The sequence below is a fragment of the Colossoma macropomum genome, unplaced genomic scaffold (genome assembly GCF_904425465.1).
Source record: "Colossoma macropomum unplaced genomic scaffold, Colossoma_macropomum, whole genome shotgun sequence".
In the NCBI taxonomy this organism is placed as follows: Eukaryota; Metazoa; Chordata; class Actinopteri; order Characiformes; family Serrasalmidae; genus Colossoma; species Colossoma macropomum.
The window spans coordinates 1527597-1553395 of record NW_023496050.1 but is presented as its reverse complement, the minus strand read 5'-3'; the positions used below and the strand labels follow the sequence as shown (position 1 = coordinate 1553395).

Here is a 25799-nt window from a genome sequence, read left to right as displayed (position 1 = left end):
TACTTACTGATTAAGTACTTAGTGATTAGTAATTTAGTACATTGTTAACTGATTGTTTAGTTTGTCCTTAGTTCACAGCTCAATTACAGCTTAATCACTTGACTAGTTAAGTCTAGTCTTAATTTCTCCCTACTTGTTTTTGTATCCTCTTAAGTAAAGTGAAAAATACACCTACATTATCAATTAACTTTAAGACTGTTAAATATTTCATACTTGCACATCTCATCCAATGACAGGTTGTTAAAAGATCCAAGATTGGGTTTGCATTGTATCACCCCAAAACCACCCTAAAATTTAAAATAATAAGATAATAGCGTGACAAATACTGTCAATATGTGCATATTTCATCTCTATGCTTTTAAAGGCAGCTGTCCTAATCATGAATTTAATAGTAGTAGTAAAGTAGTAAAGATCATCACTTTGCTTGAAGGGACACAAAAATTGAAAATGAATAATTAATCATTCAGTAACATGAAGTAAGGAGTAATTAATGGTGCAAATGTAAAGACAGCTCTGAGGACAGTGAGGCAGCTGAATATGTGGAGGTGAAGCAAAGTGTCCAGGAAAGACCAAGGACTGAGCTCCATATATGACTGTCTGAAAAGGCTTTGCAAGCACTCAAATTGGTATGTCACCTATTGCATCTGGTAGCTTTACCTGATACCTGATGGCTGGTGAATGTAGGTACAAGATAGGAGTGCCTTATAAAATGGAAACTCAGTGTACCCCTGCATGAAATTCTCAATTTCCAATTTCATCACACATTCACTTTAGTTCACAACATGTTAAACATAGAAATTCTATGTTTAAGTTTCACCAAATTACAAGAGTTTACAGCCATATATGCAGTAATCACAGTAATCATGTGTTCTCTTACCTATGCTGAAGCTGGACACACTGAGCTCTCACTGCATTATGCATGTTATCTTAACACAAGCACTGCTCTATGGGTACTACAAGTAGAAATCATGGACAGAATAGCAAGTTAATAAAAGCCTTGGTAATGAGAAATGAGTCTATATTCTATAACTGTTGGTGCTTTTCACATCCATTAGATATACTTTTGATGTTACATAAAAATATAGGAAGCAAGTATTTATTGTGAATCATTTTATGTAGCATGAATTCAGCAAAAGTGGGACATTTTTTGCTAAATAAAGGATGAAACCATCAGAAAATCTAAAAATGTCTTTTGTTGTCAGTTGTCACAAGCCTTTTGCTGAATGTACACTTGAAAAATATTTTTCAAAAATAAGTTATCTATCTCAATGAGGAATGAACTGCACCACATGATGCCCCATAATGAATAAAAACTGTCTTGAAGGGATTGTAGTTACCTCCATTTTGTTCTTTCAAAATATTTCTTAAAAATCTGAGTTAAGAATTATAATTTTAATTAATCAATTAATTAATTGTCAAAATGGTAATTTATTTAAATAAATAAACAAACAAACAAAGTTGAATAAAAGGAAAAACATTATGCAATGGGTTAGCTAGTTCTAGAAGATTCAAGGCCCAAAAAGTTACAAATGTATTGAAGGAAATGAAGTATGTTAACCATCAACTATGTTTCCCACTAAAATAGAGGATTCTAAAAACAATCAAAAAACCTTCATTGGATAGCACTATTTTACCGTATAGTAACTACTTAGTATTTTATAGGTAAATTGCAATACTTACAAGTAATGTCTGGTATATGGTTTACACATCTATAGTAATTTAGGTGAAAACTTTCATGTATGTACAGCTGCACTTTTTTATAAATATGTAGGGTAAATGTGTAGAACCTCGCAAGTTCAATATGTAAACACACAACATATATATATATATATATATATATAACTTTAAATCTACTTCAACATCAGTCTTTTACATGATAAATGATACATCACTTACCTGAGCAGAAAAGGAAAACAGAACAGCAGTGACATTATCCTTCTGCTTACAGAACTGGAGGAGTATGTTTCCATTTTCATTTCTGTCTTTAACTTCCTGGTTGAGTGTTTTGCTGTGGTTTCATTAAACTGTGATCCATACAGAGCTTCTCAGCATAATCAGGATTTTTACTCTGTTCTACATAAATCATCAACACATCAACATAACAAATCTCTGTATTCTCATAATGATTCAAACACTCCCAAATGGGAATAAGATGCTGCTGCAAAAGTGCATGGAGGAGGGGCTACTAAATCACATGATAATGGAACAGGCTGTAAAAACAGAAAGTAATATTGCTAACCAGGGGTGTTGTTAGGGGTGGTCCATCGGGGTTTAAGTCTCAAATGTTTTAATGCCAGCCCTGACTGATTTGTCCTGTCCAGATTTAAAGGAACCATATCATAGAATGCTGAATTTGCTTCTAGAACAGTTTACAGCAGATATTTATAGCAAACCTGCTGGACAACACACACAACATTATACACATTTATGTGCATTTAGCTGAATGAAGCTTTAGATGCAAGTTTTTATTTTAATTAAGGGATTTATTTATCTATAATATCTATATCTATGATCATTAAATAATTTAAAAAAGCATATTTTTTGTAGCAAGTACATTGGTTTTACAAAGGTAATTCTTTGTTTTGTTCTTTTCTTTAGTGCCATACACAGTCACAGTCATTCTCAAAGTGGTACTAGTTAGAGCATCCTAACTTTAGTGTAAAATAAGGCTGTCAGAAAATTTAAATAATTAATTCAGATTAATAGAATTATTTTTATGGTAAATTGTGGTTAGTCACATTTGACTTTAAAGAAAGATTTTTATTTAAAAAGCATCACAGTTTATCATGGCTACAGGAATGGACACAATAAATATCAAAATATATTCTTATATTCTCAAAATATGTTCTTTCAATAATTCTACAACATTATTTTCATCATATGAGCATAAAGTTCACATGCAGTTTTCAATTTTTATCACCGATATTCAGTGAGAGCAAAAGTGACTATATTCTAACCAGGCTATATATAATATATATCAGAAAGAGTAGGGTATAATTAATAGTATTCGTACTAATTAAGGTAATAATAATAATAATAATAATGATAATAATAATAATAATAAGAAGAAGAAGAAGAAGAAGAACAGCAATCAATTTCTCGGTATCTGGAGGAAATTGGATTATTCAAACATGGTAGAGTTCTTATCTTAGCTATTAGAATTTCTGTGATACACACACAAACAAGCATCAAACATTCATAAAATGTAATGCAACTTGTAAAAAGGGTGATACTGCATAAAGAAAAAGAGAGAGAGAGAGAGAGAGAGAGAGAGAGAGAGAGAGAGAATGTACAAAGTAAAATAAACAAATTGAAGCAAGGTAATATGAGTAATTTAACAAATATACATGTATAGGACATACTAAGATTTGTCCAGCAAAAGTAGGTAAAACATTTTACATGTTCATATGTGCATTTGTAAAAGCTGATTCTACAGTATTGTGAATTTACTGAATATTTTTAAAAATTCTATAAGTAAATGTAAAATTGTGGTCACTTCAATAAAGACTTCTGTTGGCAAGTGAACAAATTACATACAAAGAAAATATAAGAACAGAGATTATAAGGAATTTATTATATTGTAAGCAATTTTACATGTCTCAGAACCATATTATCCTACTTTGACTTAAAATTCAGGTTTAGAACTCCATCTACATAAGTCTGCATGGGTTTCTTCTTTGTGTTTGTGCAAATGCAAGGCCCTCCTCAAATCCTTTTTGTCTTGCTTCTTTAACTTTTTCATCTAGTATGGCACAAAATTCCTTCTCTACCTGTTCTCTCACTTCTAGGTCTGTTATTCTTTTAAGAGAAAAAATTTTTTCGCTCCACTTATACTCCTGTTCTTCTCTCCTCTTCTCCTCCACCTGCTTCCACCTCCACCACTGTCTCTGCTGTCTCATTTCATATTCTATCATCTCACTTTCAATTTGCAGTTCTCTGAATCGTTGTTCTCTTCTTTCTTCCTGCATCTTATTTCTTATGTTCTCAATCTCAGCTTCATATCTGACTCTCAGTTCTTTCACTCTCTTTATCTCCTCCTCTCTCTCATTCAGTACTCTCTCCTGTTCTTCTTGTAGGGCTTTCTCTACCTGCTGGAACATCTCATTAGTGTAGCAGTTCCCTCCATTCACTGCCACCATGGAGTCAATCTTCTCCAGTAGATCAGTGACCTGGGTTTGGTCTCTGGTCTCCATGTTGTTGAAGACGTGGTATCTGTTACCACACTGTTCAATCAGGCTCCTAATATCAGATCCAGGTTCTCCAAGATAATCTTCAATGGACATCTTTCCAAGAAGATCTCCTCCAGTAAACAGCACCATGGTGTATAATACAGATCTTTTACCGAAAATGTCCTGAATTATTTCCACTACTTGTTTTTCTTCCTTTGAAAGTTTCTGTGCCACTTTCAGTACCAGCAGGAACACATGTGGACCTGGAGCTGCCATAGAGATGCATTTATGATTTCCTTCCTGATCTCCATATTTCCAGTCAAACAGTCCAGGAGTGTCAATCACAGTGATCTGCCTTCCATTGACTTCAGCTGTTTCCTTCTGACACACTGTGCAAACTGATTTAGAGGAAAGATGTTGTCTGAATGCACCTTTTTTCCCTAAGATGGTGTTTCCTGTGGCACTCTTGCCTGTGCCAGTCTTCCCCAGCAGCACAATCCTGACAGCATTACCGCTTGCCCCTAAATGAAAGGCATGAAAATGCGAAGAAAAAGAGATCTTTGAGTCATTCCATTAAAGAGTGCTATTTGAGTCCACAACATTCAATACACAATGTATATGAGAAAAATCTGAACAACCTGAAATATATTCATTTATTAAGTTCATTTTTAATGTAGTGTACAAATTGAGGTTTTATTGAACTTTCATCTAAACATAACTAATGTCTTTCCACATCAACAGTTCTTTAATATAAAAATATTAAATTAATAAAATGATAATTAATCGTGCTTTCAAATGTTAGATACATGTTAGATAGCAAACTAGTCAGTCAGGTTAACTATGAGCTTGGGATGCAAGTGTTACTGAGTGTCAATGGTCTTATACTCCTCTCAGTGATTTTCCCTCATAGATATTCCACTCAGTTTGAGCCCTCTGAATCTTTCAGAAACATTTCCATTGTATTGTGACTGCCTTTGCAGCATTTCTGAAGTTGCATGTGTTTTCTTTATTTGTAGTGCATTTGTGAAATGTAGTTCAGGTGTCATCATTTTGATAAAGTGCTTTCTAAATTGGAGAGTGTCTACAAATTTGCAGTGTGTTGTCATTTTGATGAAAGTGTTTTCTGCATTTTGCAGCTCATTTTTTGTGAAAAAATGTTCTTGCTATTTCTACAGAACTACTAGACGACCTCCTCAGGATGGAAGGCAATGTCTTTTCACCAATAAAACGAAGTGGCCATTGTCAATCTAGTGTAGGCAAACAACACCCTCTGCCTACATCAACTTTGAAGGCAAATCATCGTAGATCACAAAAAATTTCATACCATCAACGATGTCAGTATATTAACACTCTGTTAACACCGAGTTACCATGAAGCAGCTGTACAGGGTTCCATCTGAGAGGAACAGTGTTAGAGTCAAAGACCTTCAACATGACTATGTGCAAGTTCAAAAAGTGTTAAAAGAAGAGTTAAATTACCAGTCTCAGTGCCTAGAGAAACCCAAGAACCAGAAGAGCCCATGTTGTGTGATTCTTCACATTTATCAGCTGAGGAGAGGTTTTGTCGTTTGAATGGAGTACTCTGCTTGTATTGCGGTGGCACTGGTCGTATTTTACATGACTATTGCGGCCATCTGCATAGTCCTCAGGCGCCAATCCCTGGAAAGTGCATGGAGACTACTCCACACGCTAATGTGGTGAGTATTCCCACAAAGGGGGTTGGTTTCTTAGTCTTTCCTCATGCCTGTAACTGTATACTGTCAGAACATTTCTTCTGTTGTTTCAGCTCTGATCAACTCTCGAGTGGAGGGAAACTTCATTCATGCTCAACTCAACTCCTGTTTTTTAAACTGCTCATCCACCAGGTATTTAGACATTTTGGTTTCCCTGAAGACATCCTTTCTGATAGGGGACCTCAGTTCACATCACAGGTCTGGTCAGCTTTCTTTGAGCATGTTGGGGTCTCTGTTAGCTTGACTTCTGGTTATCATCTGCAATCCAGTGGACAGTGTGAGGGAATAAATCAGGAATTAGGGAAGTTTCTGAGGATCTTTTGCCATCAAAGCCCCAGTGACTGGTCTCGCTACTTGGTATGAGCTGACTCCCTAATCAGTTCCACTACTGCTATCATTCCAGTGTGTTTTAGGATTTCAACCACCTGTTGCCCCATGGACTGGAATTTCCTCTGACGTCCCCATGGTGGATGAATGGATGCGACACAGTGACGGAGTCTGGGAGGAAATGTATCAGAGGATTGAGGTAGTGCCCCGACGTAATAAGCAGCAAGTGGATGTCCATTGTAGTGACACTCCCTCCTACCAGCCTGGATACCGGGTTTGGCTATCCACTTCGGGACTTCAGGTTTGCTGAGGGATAGTAAGAAGTTAAACCCAAAATACACTGGTCCATTCAAGGTTCTTGAAAAAATTAATGACGTTATGTATAAACTTGACTTGACTTTACTCCTCGTTATTGTGATTCCTGTTCATTTCATGTTTCCCTGCTTAAACCTGTTGTCCCAGGTCCATTGGACGAGGCTTCACCTGCTGGTGCACCCCCAGTCTATGCTGTACGTCGGTTGCTGGACTCCAGAAGACAGGGAGGTCAGTTACAATACCTGGTCAACTGGGAAGGTTATGGCCCTGAGGAGCAGTGCTGGGTGCCTGCGGATGACATCCTAGACCTTGGTATGTTTCACCTCCTCTGTTTAATGTGACTACTTTAGTTTATAAGCCCGGGCTGTATATTAGTTTATTTGCAAGGTATTGCTTCTCCTAGTAGCACTACTGAGCATTTCCTGCCTGCAATTGTTTATTGTGTTTGACTCTGTTTCTGGATTTTCTGACTCTGCCTTTTTTGCCTTTGCCTTTTTTGGATCTGGTTGCCTTTGTTATGTTTGTCTTTTTTTGTCTTTTGGCTCTATTGGATTTGACCTATGCCTGTTCACTGCGATTCTTGTCAAGCCCTTTACAAGTAAAGACTCATTTCTGATTTTGTATTTTTCTGTATTACTCTATACTGTAATGGCAGTAATGACAGTAGATTGTGTCCTATTGCCACTGCATAGATACATTCAGACAAAGCAGTACATGATATAGGCAGATGCCCCCCCCCCTTCCAGGAGTGGGGGATTGTCTGTCAGGGGGGCACCAACCTTGTAGTTTGTAGTTTTGACTGAATGTGTCTGACACCCACCCCTAACCTTGTGTGGAAATATAACCATTATAGTCCCGTGTTTTGAGTTACACCATATTCACGGTATAGTGTGTGTATATTTTCTGTTACAGAGAGTCCTGGAATTTGATGCAGCTGCACAGCATCATGAGTTCATTTTCATTGATCAAGCTGGATTCAATCTGGCAAAACTGGACAAAGAGCCATTGTGAATGTCCCTGGGCAACATGGAGGAAATATCACCTTGAGTGCTGCCATTAGTCTGCAAGAAGTTCTCCATCACCATGCCACCCTAGGTCCCTACAATACTGCACACATAATCATATTTCTGGATGCACTTGTACAAGGTGGATCAGAGAAGTCTAGGTTTGTTGTCATCTAGGATAATGTTAGTTTCCATCAGGCGGCTCTGGTCTGGGACTGGTTCACCAACCACAATAACTTCAAAGTTTTATATTTGCCTCCTTCCTCCCCATTTCTCAATCAATTGAGGAATTATTTCAGCTTGGTTTTGGAAAGTGTATGACCAGCAACCACATGCCCACCTGCCTCTTCCGCAAGCAATGGAAGAGGCCTGCAGGGACACTGAGGTGGAGTTAGTCCAGGGTTGGATATGGCGTGCAAGGTGATATTTTCCCCATTGCCTAGCCAGAGATGACATTGCTTGCAATGTGGATAAGGTGATGTGGCCAGACCCTAACAGAAGGCGAGACCCTTAAACCATCCACCCCATCCCTTACAATCTCATAGAATATAATTTTTGTTTATACCACTGCACTCTAATTGTGCTGTCATTTTTCTCCATGAGTATACAGTTACATATTGTACTGATTACATACTGTACTGTAATTATATTTTTCTGTGTTTTTTCATGCAAAAAACTCAAGTTGTTTTCTGAAGCCTTTCTATTTTTGTATTCGTAGAAATGCATGTAGAGTTACTAAACTGGAACAATCTTTCACAGAAGCCTATATAAGAAATTTAAAATGTATGCAAAGTACCAAAGACAGGAGTGTCATTTTGTGTAAAGTGTGTTATTGCTGCTTTGAATGAGTAATTCAAATGGTGCATGTGTGTATAATTTTGCTGCAAAAATGCCATTTTGAATTAGGATTCTTAGGTTTACACTGCAGAGTTTCATTTTCACATAAATGAACAAGAGATGTTTATTTCCAAATGTGTCTTATTTGGCTTCTGTGTAGAGTTTTGACACAATGAGCCAAATTGCGCAACAAATGCGTAAGCAATTGCAAAAAATTGTAAGTGCCATATTTTTGACATACACATAGCATACGCAATGTGCAGCCAATTATACACCAGCTATAAACTATAATTTTGTTCCATAAACAGTGCAGTTTTACTGTTTGCCTTATGTTAAGTTAAATCATTGTTGGAGATAATAAAATTACTCAGTTGCTTAGTTTGAGGATACTTACACAGTTCTGTTGTTTTTCCATACTCTTGTTGTCCCAGTCCTTGGTCAGCCTTATTGTGTTCCACTGCAAGTGGAGAATCTTCAAACTCCTCATAGATAAGGCAGCTCCCTTCATTCTCCTTAATCATCTCCTCCATCATCTCCACAACTGCAGCACAGCTACATCCACTCAACTCTAAATGTCTGTTCCTGCATTCTGCCATCATCTCCTGTATGATGTTCTCCTGAACTGGATCTACAGGTTGTTTGTTCTGTGTTGTCAGCAGCAGGAGGTATTTATACGTCTCCTCTGATAGAGATCTGCAGATGAGATCCACTCGGATTCTGTCTGCCTTTATGAAGCTGCATGGCTGTAGAACCAGCACTATAACATGAGGTCCAGGAGCACACAGAGACATGCACTCTCTCACTCTATGAGTCAGTTCTTCTGCAGAGAGTTCAGGATCAAACAGGTGAGGAGTGTTGATGAGGGTGATGTATCTTCCCTCCACGTTTCCTCTGGCTCTCTCACTGTGCTGCTCTAATGAAGGAGGAGGAGCTTCAGTATCAAATGCGTCTCTGCTCAGGATGAAGTTTCCCACTCGGTTGATCTCTGAACTGTTCTTCCCCAGCAGAACAATCCTCAGTTCAGACACTAGACAATGATGGAGAAAGTATGATTTACTGTCTCAACATGCTTTACTATGTTATAATGACTGCTCTATTGAGGTTATTCTCAGATTTATTTAAATGTTATTCTTAACAATTTGCACTTTGTTAAGATGTCTGTGCTTGTTTAGTGCACGGTACTAAATGAGAAAAAATACTAGGTATTAAGATGAAACTCCTAGTTCTTAGATCTAAACATCCTAATAGAGTTTTATTGTAGTTAGTAGCTTCAAGGGCCATGAAATTTACTAAATGGTGTGAAACTTTCAGTGATATTTGTTTTAATCATTGTGTCCAATTGTTAGCATTTTTTAGCACTTATTCAACAGGGAAACATCCAGCTGTGATACCAAAGATGCAGTGCAGTCTCAATTTCAATGAATATACATGCAATGTAACTTACTATCGGGAGGTGGGGTCATACTTTTTCTTCTCCAAAAGTGTGAGGGATCTGCACCACAAGAACGAGATACATGTTATTTTCTGCTTTACTAAAGTTGCATAGCAAAAAACAAGATTTTCATACTGCTCACTTCAACTGACTCTCAGCTTTGTAGCTTAAATTAATAGCAGTTCCTGATTTCTGGCTGTCAGCTTTACCTCATATTTCTGTCCCAGTAATATGAAGTGATGGGTACTCACTGAAGCTTTGTAGAAATCTAAGATGAACTTTGGAATTTGGAAAACACTGTCTCTTCTCAAAGACTTTTGATCATAGCTCAAGTTTTGGAAGTTTTTTTTATTTTTTTTCTTTGGAAAAGAAAAGCCCTGTATTTTGAATGTAAGAGTGCTAATAGTTCTGGAGGGCACTGTACTGTCTCCACTGTGAATCACATAAACACTTTCAGACCCTGCACCACTGTTATGCTGAAATATTTAATTATATAAATAAAAATGTTCTGGTTATAAATTATTTATACTTCCTTGCCTAACTGAAAAAAAACAACTTAACAAAAAAGTTTCATTGACTATTTTATGAAGTTATTTAAGCAAAAAGTCAGAGTAATACTAAGTTTTAAGTTTTTTGAACCTATGAAGCCATCAAAGCTTTCTTTCTTAAAATGAAGACGATAAATTTGATGAACTATATCTAATGCACATCAGACTACACCAATAAGAATCTTTGGGCAAGATGCCTAGCATTACATTTGCCTACCGGTGTAACATGATTAAAGCTGTTAAAAACGTTTGCTCTTGATAAGAGCGTCTGCCAAATGTAAAGGAAGAAAAGTTCATACAACTCGAGTGTTTACCAGTAAGTTTTTGAATAGTTGCACTTCTTAGCACAACAAACATTCTTATTTGAGCTCAACTAAATATGTCTTATAGTGCTATCAACATAATGTCAGTCAGTATAAATAATAATAATAATAATAATAATAATAATGAAAAGAAAAATTAGTGCAGGACAATTAATACTATTTTTTTGTTGTGAAAGCTAAAATATTTTCTTCTGTTGTGTTTGATCAAACTCATGCAGTTCTGTCATTTCTGCATAACCTTGCTGTTCTGTTTGATCAGACTGTCCTGTTAGAACAAAAATAAACAATATTAGTTAAAGTTTTCTCAGTTTACACTGAATTTCACATTTCAGTTTTATTATCCCCCAAATTTACTTTCTACATTAGATCTGTCCATCTGGTAATAAATTGCTGTTTGTTTTTATAACACAGAAAGGAATCATTTGAAAGAGCCATCTTGCCCCACTATCATGGCAAGAAGCCCCTCTGCCTGAGGTATGAAGCCCCCTGGTGTATCTGACATCTATTTGTCATCTAACCCTTACAGAATCTATAATTTTTTTTTGTCAAATAATTTCCCGTCTTTGAATTTTTAAGACATAGTGATAATAATCCAGGTACAGCCCTAAAAATATTCTTTTCTAAAATTTAAATTGAGGCCTCTCTCAACATCTGTCTTAATGATTAATGACATTTGACAAAAGACAAAAGACAGTGAAATAGAAGCAGAAACTGTTCATCATGATTATGTACAGTTTATGTAAACTGTATTATTATTATTATTATTATTATTATTATTATTATTATTATTGGACGTATTGTTGTAATTTGGATGATGATTGTGATGTTTATCTGATCAAATAGTATTTTTCTGGCAACAGGCTAAAGGGAGGCTTTTGCTCTGGGGATTTTTTAGGACTAACTTTATATTTTTACACAAATGCCTCCAAAAACCATATATGTTGCTCAAAAAATTAGATCAGTTGACCCAAAAAATATTCTGGGCTTATAAATCTATATAAACTGCATCATTAATTAGACCTAGTAGTTGAATAAACAAGAAAAAGCTATTGGAAATTAGTAAAAAAAAAATTTCTTGTGATAGCTTAAACTGTTCCTTCTGTTGTGATCATACTCATGCAGTTCTGTCATTTCTGATTGATCTTGCTGTTTTACTCGATCAGACTGTCCTGTTAGAACAAAAATAAACAATGTTAGTTAAAGTCTTTTCGGTTTACAATGATGGGTATTCCTAGTGAATCTTGCATCTTTTTGTCCTCTAAGCTTTAGAAAATTTATAATTTATGTCAAATAATTTCCAGAGCTTAATTTTTTCAAAAATGATGTTATTTTTCAAAAGGCAACCCTAAAAATATTATACTATAGATTTAAAATGAGGTTTTAAAATTATATTTTAAAGTGAGACCCTTGTCAATTTGTTATAAATTGTGACAAAAAACTATGACAGCAAAACAGAAACACTTGAAATGTAAATTTTGTGAATTATCATATCAACATCAATTGATCTCATCAGCTACTGATATGTAAATTAAATTAATCATATTATTATTATTATTATTATTATTAGATGTATAGTGTGGATGTAACTTCCTAATTTTAGAACTTACATACAAATGCATGTCTATCAAGACGAGAAATTGCTTAATTTTACCCAATAATTAATATTGTTAACATATAATGCTAATGCTAGCTAGCCAGTGAAACTCCAATGAATAACTTTGTGTGTTAATGAAGTAAATACAATCAAATAATATATTTTGGGGTTAAACAGAGCTTTTTGTCTCAAAGGTCTAACTTTACATTTTCACTTCAAGAGAGAAAAAAACCTTTGAAAACCAAATGTGCTACTCGAGAAATTAGATCAATGGATGCCAGAAATATTCCAGGCCAATAAATCCTAAGAATGGTACATATCAACAAAATTTATACATACCATTCTGCTAATATGTTACAAACATGCTAATAAACAATATTTTAAAGTGCATAAAACAGGCTGCTTTAAGATGAAAAGAGTTAAAATGCTGACATTAGTCCCAACACCTGAACTACTCTGATTGGCTGTTATTTATTTATTTTTTAATTATTATCATTATTTTTTTTAATGAGATTTATTCATCCCCCCCTGCTCAGACAGATAACAGGATCAAATATGAAAAGAATAAGTATTAAAAGATGAAAAGGTGTAACTGAGGGCGTTTAAAAGTGAGATTCTGTCCCGTAGAGTGTGTTGATTTCTACCATGATCGTTGTCAGTCTTCTGTGAATTTGTTACTAACAAAGCTCTTTCAACAAAAGCTGAGAGGGGCTTTGTAAAAATGTCAAAGCAAACATCTAACATTACTTCAGTGCATCAAAGGTAAAACATGAATGGATCATTAACATTTTTTTCATGCTCACCATGGCAATATGCTTTACCTATGATGATAAGATTTAGGTTTTTAAGTTCGCTGTGTTGTTTTTCCCTTTCGCATCTCATGTGTCCGATTTTATCTCAGTCATGTTGTCTTCTTTGGGTCTGCACATTTGGCAGTTATCTCTACAAAGCTGGCCTACCCACTTTTTCACGAACCTACCAAAAAAGTCAATATGGGCATACCATTTCACAGTGGCAGAGATAAAGTGCGTACCACGCTGCTCAATTCCTATTGGTACTCAGCACATCGCTTCCCTTATTTGCATGAAGTTAAACTCCGCTCAACTTTGTCACGTCCAGACCATTATCCCCTTTCATGTAATTTTACTGTCAGTCCTATGCATTCTGCAGTAGTGTTCTCCAGACATCCACCAAACCCAGATTTATCTATCACATTGCTAGATAATGAAGTGTGATGCATCACTCCAAAGAACTTGTTTCCATGAGTCCAGTGGTGGCACGCTTTAAACCATTCCACCCAATGTTTGGCATTGCACATAGAAATTTTAGGTGTGTGTTCAACTTCTCAGCTTTGGAAGCTTTGAACACAACATTCACTTAAAAGGGAATTTAAAATTATTTTATTTGACAAATGATGTAACCCAGACCTTTCATTATTTAGTTTTGCAGGAATTAATCCAGGTCCATTACACATTAAAGGTGATCCCAAAGTTAATCATTAGCTAATGAAACGAATAAGCCATGCTACAGCCAGGAAAGTGTTATGTTGTGCTTGAAACTGTGTTTTAGTATCTTGTGCCATCGTCAATTGAGGCAAATAAGGACAATTCTCTAATGTTTACCATATATATGCTATGACTCTTAACCAATTGGCCCTTAATAAAGTTAAGTATAAAAATAAAGTTATCTGACTAACATGCTAATTAAACGTCTGCAGAGCCTTGATGTAAAATGATTGTTGCACTGCAACTAATTTTGTGCAGTTCACGTGAATGCACACTCTTAAAACTGAAAATACTTAAGTACGTTATAATGGTGAAAGCAGTTTAAAGTTAAATCATAATTCATATCTACATATCGTTTATGTTACTTTTTCATAGAGATGACAGTGTACTCTACTGTGATTTTACCCAGTCAACAAGACTAAAACATAAGCAGTTTAGATAACACATATAAAACGCTCAGCAACACTGTAGAATACTTACGGATATCAGACTCCATTTCGCTGAAGATTTTCTCCTAAGCCATATCCAGATTAAACTGTTTTGATGTTTAAGGGAAGGACTGTCAGGTGCTTCTCAGTTTCTGCTCTACACTGGAAGCTGCTTATCTGACTAAAGTTCATAAATTTACAACAGCTCAAAGATCACGCTTGCTACACCCATCATTGTAAACAACAGTCTGAACAGTGTTATTACATTTTATTTAATGACTTGAATCCCGAACTCCGCAGCCCAGGCCCTGCCTCCTGTTCCACAACAAGGCCGCTTGTCGGTCAAATCACTGATTGCTCATTGCCTGTGGGCATTTCTGAAAACGGACTGATGGTTGGTTGCCATGGTTTCACTGACGCCAAATACAAATCAGATCCTGCTAAAAATAAAAATCCTGCTTATTTTTATTTAATCCTGGTGTCTGTTCACAGTTTGTGATGAAAACACTGTATGATCTTTGCAATTACTGTCTATTGGCAGCGAAAGCATCACCGCTATTATTCCACATCTAGTAGGAACAATTATCTAGGATCCAAAGGGCATACCATTTCACAGTGGCAGAGATAAAGTGCGTACCACGCTGCTCAATTCCAATTGGTAGTCGGCACATCGCTTCCCTTATTTGCATGAAGTTAAACTCCACTCAACATTGTCACATTGCCAACATCTGTGCCGCCTCCTGTCACCAGAAACTGCCACCTCTCACTGGTGTGAACACAGGGTTAAGTTCAATCCAGGCGGCCAAGCTGGGGAGCGGGGAGGGGCGCGGTGACGTGGAGAAAAAGCAAAGAGCCCTCTGTCCCTCTCGACTCTCAAGCTCATGCTGCCTTTAAAGAGTAACTACGCCCCACTCTTTTCACCCACCCCTGGTTCAACTTTGAAAAATGCTCAAAAATGGGAGGGGCACGCTGGGAGGGGCACTGCAGTGATATTTGGGTTTGGAGCTGGAGCTGCGAGGGAAACCAGGCAGGCCGGGCTGCTGTGTTTTTATAGTTAATGTTAGCTACCAGAAAATATGGAGAGTGACAGAATCAAATAGCACTTTTGCAACATACGAGGTTGACGATTTCTCTGTACTACTGTCTCCATCTTCCACAAGGGAAGGTGTTTCTAATTAGGCAGTGCGTCATGAGCCTTAACAGTATGAGCCACTGACTCAAGTCGTCAAAGAGTTAATGTAGTGCCATATAAAAGTTAGCAGCGAGTGAGAGAGGCGTCCGAATGATAGAACATCCCCTAAAACCGTGACAGCTCACTTATAATTATCTGTTCAGCAGGTCCATGTTCGATTTAACCTGAATCCTGATATTTTTAGATGCACTGAATCCTGAATGAATAAAGTGGATTTCTTTGAACACTGTCTAAGTTTCATTCAGTTTGACATCAAGGTTGCAGACTGCGTCACCTGTCATCCAGGGTTTGCTGCAGTGGCCCTAAATCCCTACATTCTGCAAGCTGGTCATGGCACTTACCAGTGTTACATCTGATTGAGTTCCCACTAAAATTCACATTCCCCTTCATAAATCGAACCCTCAGGCGCCGCACTCACTGAACAGAAATCAACAGCAAGCAGCACTGGAACTACGGAAAGAGAGAAAAAGATCGAGAAAGGCTGTATGGACGAGAGGTTGACACAGTCGGTAACAATGACCATTTAATGTTAGCCTTTCCTGAACCGCTTCGCTTTCGGTAGTTCCAGTGTTTCTTGCCATTGATTTCTGTTAAGTGAGTCACACGCCCGAGAGTTTGAGTTGTGAAGGGAAAGTTGTGAATCGGATGCAACACCGGCAGCACAGCATTTACAGTTGGTACAGACAGCTGGCATATTGCAGCCTTGTAAGGTGGTGCTGGGGATATTTAGCTCATGGAGTGAGTGTAGTTATCTCCTCACTGTAGGCTCTTGTGTGAGTGCGGCACAAGTAGGGCGTTTTCAGGGGGTGGTAAAGTTGGTTGACTGATTCGCATACTATGACATGTCATGGTACTTTGGTACGAAGACACGTCATCCTATAACAGCGCTTATAGCACTTGAACCAGAGGATGCTGCAGAGGTGGAACTAACCACAATCAAAATGATATTTTTACAGTTTGGAAAGATGTGTTCATTTTAAGCAAGGCTGGTATATTTATTATTACAGAGCAATGCATTTCTACCTTGCCCTGGAGGGAATAGATAATTAATTGATTAATTATTAATTAATTTGAGTTAACCTTTTACAGTTGGTACGCACATTTTCTTTTATTCGTGGTCATGATTTCTTAATTTGTTCCCTCGCTTTCTTTTAATCGTATGCACGTCTTCCTTACTTCGTGGGTATGTTTTTTCCATTCGTGATGATGATTTTCCAATTTGTTCTCTCGTTTTCTTTTAATCGTGGTCATGTTTTATTTTTAGCTGAACGCATGTTTGTTTTTTTTTTATTTGTGCGCGAACAAAGTAAATGTAGTAGATATAGGCTGCTAACAGCTCTCCGATATTGTCTGATGGATTTTGATGTATTAGATTGATAAGATAATGAACAGAGATGTTCATCAGGTTTAATTTTGATTTGGGAGTTTATGAGGACACTGCAGCTCACAGTGTTTCTGCTACCACGTCAAGCTGTGGTGTTAGAGACCATCACACAATTACAGGAAGAAACGATCAGCGTTTCAACATCCTCACATTAACATATCTACATCTAATCCATAGATCTATTACACTCTCTTGCCATTTGACCTCATCCCACATGAATGTTTCTGTGTGTGTTTAATTTGAGTTTGTTAAAATGTTGATGCTGATCATTTTTTCCTGTAATTGTGTGATGGTCTCTAACAATGCAGGGAACGATTTAAGAAATCATGACCATGAATAAAAGAAAACATGCATACGAACTGCAAACATTCACTCAAATTAATTGTTTTTTTTTTAATTTATTTTTTTATTATTATTAATAATAATAATTATTATTATTTTGTTTTTACCTCCGATGGTGATCAGCTTGAGTGTGTTTAAAAACAGTAGAGAGGGAACACCAGCAGCAGCAGCAGCAGCAAGGTAGTAAGAAATGCCTGCTTGCCCCCCTGGTTCCGGTGGACCTGACTGTGGATGTCTTCTTTTTTAAAAGGCTCTTTTTTTAAGCTTTTTTTTTTTTTTTAAAAAATGCTTGATCAGAGAACAGTTTGCTTTGGCCATATAAGTGGTTACAACTTATTATGTATCCTGCAGTTTTGTAAATCTGTTTATAGTATAATGTGAAATAGTAAACGTTGCACGTTTTTATACACTTAGATGAGGAGGATCTCTGCAGACAGTCTGCATAAGAGCTTTATGGAATGGGTTCCTGTATGTTATGAGGTCGACAAAATCTGCAAGGAGGATAACTTTATCTGTACCCCTCATATGCTTGCTCTGTCTGTGGAATTTAAGAACACAGCAAAGTATCCCAAAAATTGTAAAACGTCCCAATAGTCATAGGAAAAAAACAACCAAAAAAAAAAAAACACAATGGAATACATTTAGCATTTACATGGATATATATTTTGTTATTTTTTCTTTATGAACTGAAGCGTAGGCAACTTTTTGGAAGTGTGTTTATTTTGAAAAATCACAGCATTACCAGTTTTGTGGACTACATTCACCAAAGACTACACATATAAAATTGCATATTAAGGTTTTCATTTGAACCCTCAAACCAAGAGACTTGGAGTTGTTTAATTAAAGAAGTTAGCTCAAAATACTTTATTGTAATATACAATAAAGAAATAATAAATGCAATTTATGTAAACTTAATCTTACATTTAATCTATTTTATTTCTTTTATTTAATTATTTAATTCATTTAAAATTAATAAATAAATAAATAATAAATTCTACTATAAAGACATTCTTCTGTTTGTTAATTTACTTCCTGTGTTCAAAAATTGTACTGAAATTTAACAGAGAGTTCACTGAAAGGATAAATACTGTAGATATCTGGAGAAGGTGTTTGTGGAGGGGATGGACAGCCAATGACGTTGCTCACACATCCAGCAGCAGGTTGTATGAGGAGGTGCTGGAGCTTGCAGAAATGGGGTGCTCCTGTCTGTCCATCATTTACAGGAGAGTAATGTTTGCTAATCCACTGTTCATGTACAGACAGTTGTAGTAATAACGGAAACTTTTTCTTTATCGAATAGATTGTCCAGAACATTTTCAGAACAAGCTTTTCATCTGTTTTTCACACCAAAGCCCATCACTTGAACTGTGAGGTAAGTACACAGTGTTCTTTGATAGACGGTAAATGGTCTATACCACTTTACTCAATTTTGAGATTTTTATGTGTTTAATCCAGGTTAAATGGAACATGGCTTACCAAAAAAACACTGCCCAGCTAGCAAGGAACGTTCTCGTAACTGTGGCTAAGGTTACCTACAGGTTTTTATAATGTTTAAAAAAAACCTTTTAATCTGATGGTCAAAGAACATTTTAAGGATGTTTATCATTTCAAATAGTGTTCATATAAGGTTACTTGTTAGCTAAGACAATGTTTTAACTGCAACATTCAGAAGTTATTTTGTGGATGCTGTCAGGACCACATATTATGTTGCATGGTGATGCTTTCAGCATATTGGAGTTTCACTTAGAAAATAAAAACATTTGATCACAAAAAATCTTCACTAACTCAGAGATAAAGAAGGTAAAACATTAGTAATGTATATGCAGATGTTCATTGGTCTGTGTTAGAAGCATATTAATCTAAGGCTGCTGGTTTGGTTAAATACTGAACAATTACATCTTTTTATTGTGTGAAGAATTTCATTCCATAACACATTAAATGGCACTATTGTGATCCCACCCCATTATATCTGTTGTTTGGCGTAGGCTTTAGACATACAAGAAACTTCAGTGCTATATTATGATTAATTCCACCTGGAGGAGCCATAATATGCTGGAGTGTATGTGAAGCATATCCTGAAACACTAGAGGGCAGTATGAACACTTTTTAAAAAGTTGTCTGATAACCAGGTGCTGTGCAACACTTCACTGTGTTTCAATGCTGTTAAGAAGGTTTTCCCAGTTTTTGGCCTCTGTATTTCATGTCTCCAATAAGGGTTTTTTAGAATAGCCTGCATTTCTTTCTGTGAATTAACACAAAAAATTAGATACATGCAGTAAGAATTCAAATATCAGAGAAATCAATTTATAACATCTATGAGTGTTTTAAAATTTAGTACATGTTGGTATATACAACAAACATTTGCATGGTTTCTGATCACAGCATTCAGTCAACAGTTATAAAAAGGAATTGTGACAGCTTATGAACTCTAGATCTTAGTTTATTATATCTCACATGCTTATAATATTAAAAGAGCAAAAATACTATTTTGTCCTATTGTATTTTTTTTTCTTTGGTTCTTCTATCATTTCCTCATCAGTATGGTAAGTTAGTGAGGCAGTGTGTTCATAACGCAACAACGTGAATTTCTGTTGTATCTTCATTTGTTTACACTCTCTGTAACATAATTGTCCAGTATATCCATTTATTTCTAAGTGTGGAACTGCATCAGATTAAATTAAGTTTAGCCATTTAAAAAGAATCTTCCCAGTTCCACTGAAGGTTTTCTTATGGTGCTTTTCAAAGTTGTCCTTGAATTCACAAACAAACCACTTCCAGTTCACCAGTTCAGAAAAATCTCATCAGGTTTTTCTCTAAACATCCAAATTTTCAAGTCTGAAAGCTTACTGAGGCTTCCTTTTAGCTCTCCAATGACAGTTGAGAGCTCTGTCTGCATAAAATCCACAAGAACATCAGAGTCAGTGATGTCCTTAGAAACATCATTACTCAAGTGAACTCTAGTATCTCTTAACTCATCTACAAAGGTGTTGGAAAAGAAATCCAGCCACATTTCTACATCTCCATTAACAGCTTTGACTTTATCTCTGGCTGTTTCTGCTACACTATTAACGCTTTTTTGTTTGTGTTTAATGTGCTCTTTGATTGCAGAAACTGCTTGAGGGTTTTCTGCCACAATGAACTTTCTAGCTTGATCTCTAATGCAATTTTCAAAGTCCAACTTTGCAGGGTACATGTATGTTAAGAAGTATTTTAATTTCTCATCTTTATCTCCCTCCTGCTCTGGCAGTGACTTCAGGATGTACTTTTCCAGATCACCTCTGTTTTCACTAAAGGGCGGCTTCCCTCTCATTTGATCAAAAACAAATTTAGCGGTCACACTCTGCAGGATTGTTTCTCTCAGTTAACTGCAGATTTAGTCTCCAAGCACAGCTGCTGATTTTGCTCCTTTACAGTAATTCTCAAAGACTTTATAGTACTCAGACTTTTTCTTTTCAAAGTAAATAAGTGGATCATTTGTTTCCTTGAATTTACTGTGAAGTTTTGCAAAGCGAGCTCCTGCTTCCTCACACACATAAAGAGAGAGATCTACTAAGAACTCTTTCTTAAGCTCAAAGGAGTCTTTGGAATATGGAATTTGGAATTTGCATAGGTTTTCTGACGTCACGTGCAATGTCTGTACATAGGTTGCACTATATCTCTGCACTGAGACTGGAAATTGATTTACTTTTTCTGTTGTTTTTTTAATGACTTTAGAAATCAGCTCTTGTTTAGATCTTTGATCCTGTGGTTTGACTTTTCCCAAAGACTGAACCTGCTCTTTGATCTTTGTAATTGCCAGCATTGCAAATTTTTTGGTATTTATAAGATGCCTTTTGACAAACAACAAGGCCATATTCATAGAACTGTCCCAGAACGTCAGTCACATCCTTTGATATGTTAGCATCTCTGATTTTTGGAGCACATTCAGTCAGTTCAGAGACCCACTTTCCCCACACTGAATCAAATTCTGCCTTTGAAACTCTATTTTCATGAACATTTTCTTTAAGCTTCAGTGCCAGCTCTTTGCTCTTTTCAAAGAGTGTCTTCTCATAGTTCATCAGTTGCTTGTGTAGATTTTTTCGAATGCTTTTCTGTTGAATGTTGTCATCAAATTTTCTTTTTGTCTCATTTACAAGGTCATCATGGAGGTTTTGTATTTGTGTCTGAAATCTGTTTCCTTTTCACTGTCTTTTTCAAAATAGACTTTAAATGCTATCTGGATGTCCTTCAGGGTCATTGCCATTTCTTTTACAAGCTCTTGCCTGTGCAGTATCTTTAAAATAGTAGCTTTGCAGAAGAAGGCAAAAACACCCTTAACTTTCAGTATAAGTTGATGTTGTAGTATCTAGGAGTTCCATATGTTCTGTTTTTGCAGGTTTGGAATGTTTAAGTTAGGGGGCCCCTGGTCCAAAGCATCCATAGGGAATGGGCCCCTCTCTCTCTCTTCCTTCTTCTCTTAGTTCCAGATAGATGAGAGCATTTTAAAATATGTTTATGTTCCCTTTTCCCATATGTTACACTTTAGAATTGGCACGGATCCTCTCTCAGGTACTTTGTAGTGCTTGATATGATACTGTTTTACTTTGTAATAAACATCTTATACAAGCATGACGGTGTCAGCAGACAGATTAGGTTAAAAGGAAAAAATCAGATTAGGTTAAAAAGGAAAAAAAAAACTGAAAAGTAACAGCCCGGGGCCCTGGGAAATTAGAATAATGGGAAATTAGATTAATGGGGAAAAAGAGGCAAGAAAAAGAGAAATAAGAGAGGTCAAAGAAAATAGAGAAGATAAGAGTTAAAGAGAAATGAGAGGTTAAAGAAAATAGAGAAGATAAAAGTTAAATGAGAAAAGGAGCTCCAGATTTGGACCAAAGCCCTCTGGGAGGCGGTTTTAGACGGGCCTAAAATCCTGGAAAATCACTAGGTGAATTTCGGGTCAGTTCTAAGGAACTGGAGGTGTGGAATGGAAAATTCAATTGTAAAGTTCCCACTCGAACACTAGTTGACAAACAGTGTCTGAAGCAGCTTTTTATTGAATATTCACACCTCATAAAGGTAGCATTCATTAAGAAGAAAAAGAGAAAAAAGAGCGGCAGGAAAAAGCATGCTATAGGATGAGTATGAATGAGTCGACTTTGAGCATTTAGGATTGAATGTTGTTTGTGTCTTCTGTGTTTTTTGAGTTTGCTGTATGTTTCTGTGCAAGGGGGATTGGCCCCCCCCTTACTGTGTGTGTACGCGGAGTTGGTTTTGTGTGTGTGCGGAGCTGGTCTCTCTGTGTGTGTGTATTGCTTGTCTTGGCTGTGTTCCAGCTGAGTGAATGGCTTTAAGAATGTATAATAATAATATGTAAAAGCATATGAGCCTCTTCGAGAGGACGTTTTTTGATTTTGTTAAAACTTATGAGCCTTTTCTTTGGGGGACATTTTCGGATCTGATAAGACTTATGAGCCTTATAAGACTTATGAGAGGACTTTATGAATTTACATAAAACTTATGAGCCTCTTTTGAGGGGACTTTTGTAGGGGTAAATTGTATGAGCCCCCAGGAAGGATGTTTATGATTTTGGAGAGAATTGGAGAGACCAGTGAGGATATATTTGTGTGCATAGGTTAGGAAAAAATTAATAAGTAATTAAGGTGTTATTAGAGTGAAATAAACTAAAATTTCTTTATTGATGATAACTTGGTGCTTAAAGGAGGAAAACATTTGTTGTAGATAAAAATGACCGAAGTGTTGGCAGATAACGTGCATGAATTATATTGGCTTGCTTACTGTGTTGTTAAAAATACCTAGTGGGTTAATTTGATGCTTAATTCTGATCTGTTTCTTCCTTTATCTACCTATGGTGTGTGAGAATTGGAGAGGAGAAAGAGGGAGAAATAAAAAGATAGAGAGAAGAAGAAACAGAAAAAGAGGAGGAAAAAGAAAATTATGGGAGAAGGAGAAAGACAGAGAAAGAGACAGAAAGAGAGAAAAAGAGAGAAATGTGTATGTAGAGAAAGAGAGAGAGAAAGAGAGAGAGAGAGAGAGAGAGAGAGAGAGAGAGAGAGGAAGCAGCTGGTCAGTGCTGACACGGATTGAGGTCTGATGATTCAGGAGGCACATGGGTTAGCTCATGTTGCAAGGGGGGAAATTAGGAGAAAGATTACAAAGGAGTATGTAAGTTTCTGAAGGCAAAGTAAAGAGGAAGTGCAGGAGAGGCTTGAGGAGCAAAAGAGGAGCAAAAGAGGAGCACAGTACAACCTGGAGACAAGGTGTTCGTGAAGCTGTTTAGAAGGAAGTGGTGCCTCATGATCAGAGGAAGTATCTTTTGTTTAATGACAAGTGGTGGTTGAAAGTTAGGGGTGATTGCTCACTTGTTGTGCATAATGTTACATGGGAAGACCAAGGGGAATACACATGTACCTATTTTGAGCCAGAGTTTAAATTTGTTCCATTTCAAAATGTGTGGAGAGAGGGTTATATAACTCGTAAGGTAGTAGTTATGATAGAAGATTTGAGTTCTATTGGAGTTTTCATGGTTGCTAAAAGGGTTCAGGAACGATTCACCACAGCAACCACTCCAAGGGTGAATATTGCATCGATGAAGCTTACTATTTTAGCTCCGGAAACAACTAAGAGCGATAATACATCAATTCAGGCTATTACTTTAGCTACGACTTTGAAGGGGATGAATGCTACTACAGGGATGGTGACAATTTCTACCTTTGTCACTTCTGGAAGTGTTACAAGTGAGGTTGGGCTAAGGGCAACCTTTGCCAATAAAACTGTGACGACATTTTTGTCACCTATAAAATTTGTAAATGTGACACAGACACCTGATATGACATCTTTGAACTTTAAAGAAGTAGTAAATATTACCTAGAAACCTATGTTAAAAACAGAGCTTAGTGTGAATAGTAATAATGAGATTTTTGAACTTAGAGAACAGATGGTGGAAGAGAATGATGCAGATTCATCTGTGAGAGCTCAGAGGACTATTTTAGACATGGAAAATGAGTTTTTTGACTTTGACTGGACACCAGAAGACGTGACTGACATACATTATCATGTATTACAGAAGAGAGAAACTAAGTGGAAGGCATATGGATTTGATTCCTCGGTGTTACAAATCGCAGACCCATGGGCAGGTAGGAACTTATGGTCCCGGCAGTTAACTCATTATGTAAGATCGGTTAGGAAACTGAATTGTCTATGTGTGGTGAAAGTTCCAACACCAGGCACATGGCCTTCAATTTTAGAGAAGGTACCAGAACCATTAAGTGCTAAATGTCAATCTTAGGCATTATCATGCCTGTTATATCAGCAGCAATCAGCAGAAGATAAGGTAATGGCTCTGTCAGTGCATCTGTTTAGACCTAGATATAATTGTTCTTGGTTGAGGGAGTTATCATATGTGAATTTACTTGATCAGCATGAAAATATGATAACAGCGATCCCTGATCCGTTGGAAGTGAAATCTAGGGGGTTTGTGGTGATAAGGCATATATATTTCTACCATACGGGTGGATAGGATGCTGTTATATGGCAACGTTGAAGCTTCCATATGAGGTTTTTACTGTCCAGAAGGGAAAAGTATCTGATGAGGTTCAATCTGATGCTGTTTCTGGAAGTAGGAAGAAAAGGGAACTGGCACAATTTCATAATCTGGAGTCCTATCATTAGAGGATAAGTCTAGGAGAGAAGTGGGGTATAGGATTATTTCCATGGTATGGTGTGACATTTTTGGCAGATCACATTGATAATATTACCTACACCCTACAGGGTTTTGCAAATAAGACTATAAGAGGTTTTGAATACTTGTCAAATACTCAAAAGAGTCACAGACTGACGTTGCTGAAACATGACATGGCTCTTGAATATCTTTTGGCCAAACAAGGGGGCCTATGTGTGGTTTTAAACTTAACGGGGGATGCCTGTTATACTTTGATTACTGATAGTTCTGACAATATGACTAGTGTCATAGATGCATTGAAGCATATAAGGGAGGCGTTTGGCCCATCGGAAGGAGCTGGATGATCTGCGAATGCTTGGTTGCAGGAGAAATTAGGACCGTTGAGAGCAGTGTTGGTTCAGATTATGGTAGCAGTTCTTATATCATTGAGTGTGATGTTCTGTTTCTGCACGTTGTTGTTGACCTTTGCGAAGGCTATAATATTGAGATGGGTTGGAGTTGTGATGCCTGGAGATCAAGTTCAGATGCCATTACTACATAGGACTGACACAGACGATGACGAGGAAGTGGTGATAGAAGGTGAACTGATGGAGAAATATCCATTTTGAATATCTACTCTTATTATAGTCTTAACATTTATTTCTGTTACTATTTAGGTATTTAGTAGTCTCTGACTATAGAGTGGGATGATTGCAGGGGGAAATGGAAAAATGTGGTTTATAATTTGCAATAATGTGAAAGTATGATACTGTGAATTTCACATTTACGTATAAGGTGTTAATCTGTATTTGATGTTTGAATTTGCATTTGTTGTTTTTCCAAAAGATATTGGTTGGTGGCTTTTTTTTCTTTCTTTCAAGAACGATGTTGGGGGAAGACCACCATATATATTATATATACATATATGGTGGTCTCCTCATATATATCTATTTTTGCATAGTATTGGATTTTGTTCTATTATATTGTAGTTTGTGATATTGATAGAGAAC

At 36.6% G+C, this 25799-nt stretch overlaps 1 protein-coding gene across 1 annotated transcript; it reads right to left on the bottom strand.

Annotated features, from left to right (window-relative positions):
* Positions 1-3545: 3545 nt before the first annotated feature.
* On the bottom strand, positions 3546-14412 carry LOC118804516 (immune-associated nucleotide-binding protein 9-like). The gene is made up of 4 exons (XM_036565007.1): positions 14267-14412; positions 9829-9876; positions 8779-9411; positions 3546-4690 (listed from the first exon to the last, which is right to left on the bottom strand). The coding sequence occupies exons 1-4, from the start codon at positions 14280-14282 to the stop codon at positions 3651-3653; spliced, it is 1737 nt and encodes a 578-aa protein (XP_036420900.1). The 5' UTR covers positions 14283-14412; the 3' UTR covers positions 3546-3650.
* Positions 14413-25799: the final 11387 nt, after the last annotated feature.

Coding starts and splice junctions, on each gene's coding strand:
- LOC118804516 (XM_036565007.1), bottom strand. Junction 9,412..9,828: donor TATGACCCCACCTCCCGATA/GTAAGTTACATT, acceptor ATCATTGTCTAG/TGTCTGAACTGAGGATTGTT. Junction 4,691..8,778: donor TGGAAAAACAACAGAACTGT/GTAAGTATCCTC, acceptor CCTTTCATTTAG/GGGCAAGCGGTAATGCTGTC.